The 8,278-nt window shown below is 43.9% G+C and overlaps 1 protein-coding gene across 1 annotated transcript in view; it reads right to left on the bottom strand.

Moving 5' to 3' along the window:
- Positions 1–2,166: 2,166 nt before the first annotated feature.
- The window catches only part of JAML (junction adhesion molecule like), a 29,613-nt gene continuing 23,501 nt past the window's right edge, over positions 2,167–8,278 (bottom strand). The window contains exons 8-10 of the mRNA XM_021708650.1: positions 6,053–6,113; positions 4,458–4,544; positions 2,167–2,627 (exon numbers count right to left, since the gene is read on the bottom strand). Coding sequence (XP_021564325.1) covers positions 2,535–2,627; positions 4,458–4,544; positions 6,053–6,113 — 241 coding nt within the window. The 3' untranslated portion in view covers positions 2,167–2,534. The remainder of the gene's footprint in view (positions 2,628–4,457; positions 4,545–6,052; positions 6,114–8,278) is intronic.

Genomic DNA, 8,278 nt, shown 5'->3' with positions numbered 1-8,278 from the left:
TGTCCCATCCTTCAGGATGTCACCCCTCAGGGGTGGGCAAAGCTCCTCAGCTCAGCTTCCTAACTCCCCCTCTCTTTGAATGGGAAGAGGGATTTAAGTACTTTAATAATGGGCTTTCTGGTCAGGCGCAGTGACTCAAGTCTGTAATCCCAGCACTTTGGGAGGCCAAGGGGAGAGGATTGCCTGAGCCCAGGAATTTGAGGCCAGTCTGGGCAACTTGGTGAGACCTCGTCTCTACAATAAATAAAAAATAAGCTTGGCGCGGTAGTGCACACCTGTAGTTCCGGCTACTTGGAAGGTGGAGGCGGAAGGATCGCCTGAGCCCAGCAGGTCGATGCCGAGGTGGCCATGAGCGTGCCACTGCACTCCAGACAGAGTGAGACTCTGACTCAAAAAATAAAATAAAATAAAAAGGGATTTCTGCCCATAGAAATCATCACCAGAAGATACTGCCACTCATACTGCTTAATTACATCATTAAGATTGGATAGCTAAAATTAAAAAAAGATTGAATAGCAAAGACTGACTGGTATTAAATAGATTATAAAAGACCTAGTTCCTGAGAAGATAAATCCAACTTGAAGGAGATGGAGGGTTCAGACCAGGCACCATCCCCTAAACTACTTTTTTAGCCCTCGCCAAAAAAAAAAAAAAAATCTTATGACTCTTCATTTTATATATAGGGAAAACAGCATCAAAGAATTTAAGTGAACTTTGTGATGTTGAAGAGGAAGAGGCAGAGCCAGAATTGAACCAGGCCGGTTAGACCTTGAAGGCCATTCTCTACACCTTCACCTTCATTTTCTTGGATTTAATGAACTGGCTCTAGGAGAAGGGCATGAGGAAGCAAGTCAGTCTTCCTCCTGGTTCCCTGCAGGGCTGATTTGGTTTTAAGCAAAATCAGTATTTGACAGGTGTGAATGTCCACCCTCAACTTTGACTTCCTGCCTGTGGATAAGAGGAAGGTATGTGGAGCAGTATGGCTGAAGTAGAGAGATAGACTTCCTCTTCCTCCTCCTCAGTCGCAACTGCTAACCCCAGAATGGGAGCCAAACTCTGAATGAGCCAAATTCAAATTCAGACACACATACACTTCCACGATTAAAGCGCCCTCTAAGGACCATGTGGATAAACTGTCCAGCCCACTCTCCATCTCATATTCCAATTATTATCTTAGACCCAGAACAAAAGATGTAAAATCATCCTCCATCCACCTAACTCCGTATCCTGAAGGCCATCCTTCAATGCACACAATATTTGAGGAAGTGGAAAGGAGCCCCTTTTTCCAGGAGAAGAATGTTCTTTAATACTCCCAAAATGAAACCCCTTCCTCTCCATGAACACTTTGTACATGAAAGAGTCCTTGGGCAGGGTATTGCCTTCAATACACTGATTGTCAATCACTGAGATACTCCTCATTTGAGCTAACAGGTGAGAAGGAAACATTTAATGGCTCTTATCCGTGGCTAACCTAGAACAGCTAGTACAGGAGAAAGAGTTCATAATGAGTATGTCATGCAAGGATCATAATATTTGGAGAGTTAGGGGAGTCAGACATGTAGCCCCCCCTTGAGATTGAATCAGAACTCAAAGGACCAGAAAAGACCTTCTCTTTATCTGGGCCCTGAATGGCTAACTGGGAAGCAAGGGATGCAGAGAATAAGAGTCTATGGTACCCTGGAGGCTAGAGCTCGTTCAGAACCCACGGATTTTTAAGACTAACCTAATCATATCTTACAATAGTAACAAAAAAGTATAGGAGAGTCATATCTCAGACCAGGAGTTAAATCAGTGGCTGTCCAGTTTGGCAACCCATGAGTATCACTTTTGAAAAGACACATGCCTAAGCTCTACCTAGCAATTTCAAATCAGAAGGTCCTTGGTGAGGCCCACAAGAAGCCACCCGCAATGCTAATACCCAGCAGGAATAAAGAACCACCAGGCTAAATCCCGGGGTTGTGTTCATACTCCTCTTCCAATGCATGTATCCCCAAACCTTTCCCAGAACCAAAACCAGCCTCCAGTGTGTTGAATTGCCATATGGCTGTCCTCCAGGAACTTCAGTTGTTCTATAAGTCCCCAACTATAAATTCCTCACCAAGACTCCACTCGCCGCTCAGCCAAAGTATAAAAATGGGACAATTTCCATGAACCACATTTATTTGGAGATAATGTACCAAAGAAATTGTTTGGATTGATTTTTTAGCTCTGTGACTCTTCTCACTAACTCATCCACAAATAACACATATAGGCTGCTCTGACGGAGTGCTTGAGGCCACTGCAGCCCAGCCGGGCTCCCCAGGGCCAGTGTCCCACTTCAGAGGCCAAGTCCACGCTCCCTCCCCATTAGGACCTGCCTCCAGAGCTGTCCAGTCCTTCTGCCAAGCTCCAGACTCTCCATATTCGGCCCTTTGACCAAGCACTGTGACAGGAGGACAAATGGGAGGGCAGGGGTCTGAAGCAACTGACAGAGTGACTCAGGACTTGCAGGGGAGATGGTCTCTGCCACTACTGAGACGAAGGGAACTCTCTTCTCAAAATGCTCGCTGTGTTTTTGGCGTTCCTCCATCTGACTTTTTTTCATGCAGGTTGTTCGGATCTGACCTCAGAGAAGGCCAGACTGGATGCTGTGGGGCAAGGGAAGAAGGAAACAAAATACTTGTAAGTAGTTCAATGATCATAGCAGCTGCCGTTCCTTGAGCTCTTTCCATGAGCCTGGCCCAATACTGAATTCCACATGTATCATCCCATTGGATCCTCACTGCCTAGAGGGTGCCCATTTTAAGGATAAGGAAACTGAGGCTCTGGCGGTGGGGGGAGGGGTTTGGTTACCCTTCCAAGAGCTGCTAAATCAGACTCAGGATCTGAATTCAGGTCTGACCAACTCCAAAGCATGTGATCTTAACCACTGTTTTTTCAGCCTCAGAAAGGGGAAACAGCATGGCGTCCACCAAATTTACATCAATTTAATCAATTCAACAACAAAAATACAAGATTCTTTGTTCCCTTCTCCCTATCAGAGAACATCTACCTCTGTACCTAGAGTCTCGAACAAGCAGCCTTCGGTCCTGAATTTGCCCATCTTAACTCAGCACATAGTATTTAAAATAACTTGCCCAGCCTCTGAAGGCCTTTGAGTTTATGGCTCAGGCCTCTCATCTCACTCATGCTATTAGGTCCAGTTCAAAAGGACAGAGACTCTGTTTTCCACAGTCTAAACCACAAGCTCCTAGCATTGAACCTGGGGAAGGTAGCTGTGAAGACGACTGTTACTCCTATGTCATCTCTATCAGAGACTGTCTGTAAACAGTACCACCCTGGCTGGTGACACACTCAGCAATAGCCGCAAGGCAGCTGTATCAGCAGGTCTGCAAGAGCCAGAGAGAGGTCTGGCAAGTGACTGTCGTGTCACATGGCAATAGCGGGAGAAGAATGCAGGGAGGAAATGACTATATTCAGCTACAGCTTCAGAGTGGAGTTAATGTTTCCCTTGGTGAATCCAGGCCAGGGCTCTGATCTCACACTTCCCTGGCAGACCTTTCTCTGCCGCAATCAGCTGGGAGTCATGTGTCCTCAGTGCCGGTATGACAGGAACAAACACAGCCCATCATTCCACAGGCAGAGGAGGCCAACCTTCCTGAACCCAGCACAGAACGCTGCTCCTTCATGGGCTGGGTGCCTATAATTAGTCTACAAATAGCATCGTGCTCATGTCAGCTCTCTCCTTTTGTCCTTCCCCTTACTCACTACACAGCTAGGTGCATTTTTGAGGTGCTGTACTTTCCTGGGGAGTGACAGAAGTCCTTGTAAAGTGAAAGTAGGAATCAGACTCCATATTATTGTATGAAATCCAGCATGCAGGGCAACCCCTTCGGGTTCCCTTCCACTGTGGGAGCTTTTCTGTCCTCTCAATAAATGCTGCTTTAAAAAAAAAAGAAAAAGAAAGCCAGCATGCGGCCTGCCTGGTAGTTAGATTATGTGAAAGTATAACGAGTCATAGAATTTTAAAAACCTAAACGATGGAAGGTATTCTACTTTGACCTTTTGATAGGAAGGAAAACAATTCCTTGCAACACAATACTTGTGCAAGGATTTTCTCTTACTCTTTTTTACTGGGTTTTGTTTAATCAGGACTGAATCATGAGACATAGACATTCTCCCTGCCCCCAATAAAGGTCATTCTTCACTTCTTTTCACCACTAAAATAAATAATCTCTGGTGATGACATTTAATCCTTAAGATTGTGTATGAGGCACGTTTGATATTATTCTCCTGTCTAGCAAAGCTTCAGTTGCCCAGACTTTCCTACTACTTAGAAAAATCTGTGCCCTCAGGTGATCTGGTCACTGGCCCAGGTAGCCTCCTCTCATCCATCACCCATATATTTGCCTTATCCTTCCCAGCTCCTTCTCCCACCTCTAGACATCTGGCTCAGCTGGAGACAGAGGTATTCTCACCATGGTCATGTAGGTGGCCTCTGATTTTCCTCTTGGTTCTTCTTTGTCAATCACCTCCCGTGTACTTATCGAGGAGTAAACATGTTTCTAGAGGGGGGAAAATGGTACAAAAGTTCCTGAAAATTAAACAATATCTTATCCACCAAAGCAAAGGCCACCTACTCCTATTTGCTTAGCATCAACCACCAAACTGGTAGGTTCACAGGGTTACTGAGAGCTAGAGAATAATCATCAATAGTAATAATTCAGCCAGGCATGGCAGCTCACGCTGTGATCCCAGCATTTTAGGAAGCTGAGGTGAGAGGACTGCCTGAGCCCAGGGGTGTGAGACCAGCCTGGACAACTTGGCAAAACCTCATCTCTATAATAAATTTAAAAATTAGCGGGGCGTGGTGGTGTGTGCCTGTGGTTCCAGCTACTTGGAAGACTGAGGCAGAAGACCTGAACCCAGCCGGTCAAGCCTGCGGTAGCTGTGAGCATGCTGTTGCACTCCAGTCTGGGTGAAAGAGTGAGACTTCCACTTAATAATAATAATAATAATAATGATTCAGCCTTCAGTCATCTTGAAAATGTTAGCAAAGAGCATTATCTTAAGAACCAAATTCTTTCCTTCAGAAGTCAAACATCTTTGTTTAGATGAGCATTTAGGTAGCAGCAGGGAATCCTTATCTTGCTAAATTACTTGTATTCTGTGCTTATTTCCTTCTAATTACAGTCATAGCAGGATGGCATTAATCAGCAGCTAATTGTCATCCTCTCAGAGGATTTAGATGACAGGGCCAGCTCTTGCTGAACTCCACATCTGTGAGATCAGTGGCACTTTGTGATTCGTGGTCCTGTCACTCTTTGGGAAAGCAGTATCATCCAGTAACAAATTGTTGAGCTTCTGGTGGCCCCTGCAACATATTGGGAGCAAACCCTACTCTTGGGACAAAAACAGCCCAAAAGATAGAAGAAGAGTGACTAGTTAAAGAGAAGTTTTTAAAAATTAAAGACAGAGAATAGGAGTTAAAGGAAATTAATCAATTTCTCAGTCACTAGTAGCAATTATTATAACTCTACTACAAACCAATATGGAGGAAAAAGCCCTTCTTAATCCTCTCTTTCTAAAGGTCCCTGAGTATTTCATCTTAACCATTAACTCCTTAACTCCTGAAGGTATATTAATTCTCCATTATTCTTACACGGCGCCTAAAAATTACAAAGAATTTGCATATTGTTATTTAATTGAGCCTTTAAACAACCCTGTGAGGAAGGCTGGGTAACTATGTATGTCCTTATCCTCATTTTGCTGGTGAGGCTCAGGAAGGTGGCAGCACTTTCTGACTCCAAGTGCAGTACTCTTTCCTTGGCCCACTACTAGGATCTGCTGTACCACCACCCACTCTGCTTCTCTGAGGCTCTTGTTCTAGTGATAAGGGCTTCCTGAGTCCCTGCTCTGTGCCACACACTGGCCTACAAGCTGAAACACAGTGAGCAAGACACAGTTCCCAGGGTATGACGATCATGCTCCTAGTTAGCGTTTCCATGCTGAAGCGTGTTTCCACCTCTCCCTTATAGGACACAGCAGCAAAATGGTTGAGTTCTTGTCTTACCTCTAGATCAGCTTTCTTTGTGTTCTCCAGGTTTTTCACCAAGGTTGTAGAATTTACTGAACTGCAAGACATGGAATGCGTGTGAAATTAACCAGCCAGCTCTGTTTATTCCAGGGTGCCTACCTGAGATCTCACCTGGCTCTGTGAAGAGAGAGACCCCTGAGAAGGAACTATTCTCTCTAGACTTCTATAGCTAGTGCTACCAGGCTCACCTGGAGCCTGAGAAATGAATCTCTTCTAGAACAAGAAGCCATTCTGGAGATAGTTGAAACAGCTTCAGCTTCTCTATCATCACTCTAGCAACTTTCTATCCATAACGGGGGGATAAAAAAAATTTTTTTAACTGAAGTCTCACTCTGTAACCCAGGCTGGAGCGCAGTGGCATGCTCATGGCCACCACAGCCTCGACCTGCTGGGCTTAAACGATACTTCTGCCTCAGACTTCCAAGTAGCAGGAACTACAGGCACATGCTACCACACCTGGTTTATTTTTTGATTTATTGTGGAGATGAGGTCTCACCAAGTTGTCCAGGCTGGTCTTAAACCCCCAGGCTCAGGCAATCCTCTCACCTTGGTCTCCCAAAGTGCTGGGATTACAGGCTTCAGCCACCACGCCCGGCCAGGGGATATAATTTTAAGTAAATGACTAGAGAGAAGCCATGGGATTAGACTTTATCATCTTCCTGGCATTTCTGAGGACGAAGGAGATGCATCTGAACCAGCAGAGGGCAGCAGAAGCTCAACAAGACACCAGTTCTAAAGGCTCATGGCCTCTCTCCAGGAGCCAAGCAGAATTACCCCTACAAACACCCTACCCTAGCTGGGATCTTTGGTCCCTTCTCTGTCTGAGGGCTTTGGCCTTTGATCTCTTGACCATTTGCCTTAGGCATTTGCCACTGAAAATACTTTCTTTTTTTCTATTTTGGCCTAAGGTAGAGCTTTAAAAAAATCAGGGTTAAAGCTTTAAAAAAAGACAGTTTTTTGGTCTCAAAGTGGAAGTATTTTTGTCATATTTTCTGATTATTAAAGTTGAATATTCTCATTGTAAAATAATTCAAATAATACGAAATGTAGACAACTGGAAGTTGAAGTTCCCGGTAAACCTAAACCCCTCACCCCACAGGATCCACCTTCTTCTTTAATCTCAAGTACTATAACACCATTCATATTTTACAATTCCTTCCAAACCTCTCAATGCAAGCACAAGTAAATTCACATAAAATATATTTAGTATATACACTTCTGAAGCAAGCATTATATTATTTTCTCTTTTGTAAAAATGAGATCATGCTATATATTCTATAATATTACCCCTTGGATATCTTTTCATGTCATTATATACAAGGTTGTGTGGTATTTCATTTAGTGAAACATTGGCTCATGGAATCATTGCCTTTCTGACAGACACTGATGCTGATTTCAGTTTTAATTATAGGCAAAACTGTAGCGACCATGCACAAGTCTCAACATATCCTCAGATTATTTCTTTAGAATGAACTGCTAGACATAGAAGTGCTGCTCTTCATTTTGGGGAAACTGAGGCTCAGAGAGGGGAAGCAACCTTGAGGGTGGAACCCAGATTGTCTAGCTCTCTGTTCAAAACTTTTGGCATGCTCAAAGCAAAGATCCTCAGAGAGGACAACCAAGTTTAAACCAAATCAGAGAGCCCTTGTGACTGGAGGACACAAGTGCTTTCTGTAGAAAGGACTGGGAAAGGACACTCCAAAATCAGCATTAATTCACGGATTTAATTAATGCTTTCCTGTTGACACTGTTTCCACAAGAGAGTCAATCTGCCCTACCAACATGTTTTATCAATGGTTGGGTAAATTGAGGGACATGGATCTGCCAACAGCCAATGAAATACTAGTGTCCCTGTGGGTGCATCTGGACACGTCTGAGACCCTGAGAGAACTACTGATGAAATGCAGGCCTTGAAAAACACATTTTTACAATAATTCATTTAGAACCTAAGGACATTCATCCAAAAATAGCCTCTCATAATTAGAATGCGGTCTTTTAAATAAAACCACTGGCAACCCTTAAGATCTTAACTTCTATAGGAAACATACAGTGTGGATAATTAAACAGTCTTTTCTCTCAGGCAGTGAATGGTACCATGACTGTTCTTGCATAATATTTATACTGTTTTGTTTTTTTTTGAGTTTGGAGTCTCACTCTGTTGCCCAGACTGGAGTGCAGTGGCCACTACCGGCCACTGCAGCC

The sequence above is a fragment of the Carlito syrichta genome, unplaced genomic scaffold (genome assembly GCF_000164805.1).
Source record: "Carlito syrichta isolate Samal-C Ts95f unplaced genomic scaffold, Tarsius_syrichta-2.0.1 Scaffold63326, whole genome shotgun sequence".
In the NCBI taxonomy this organism is placed as follows: Eukaryota; Metazoa; Chordata; class Mammalia; order Primates; family Tarsiidae; genus Carlito; species Carlito syrichta.
Note: the sequence above shows the minus strand (reverse complement) of the source record. Positions and strands in the feature narration are given on the sequence as shown.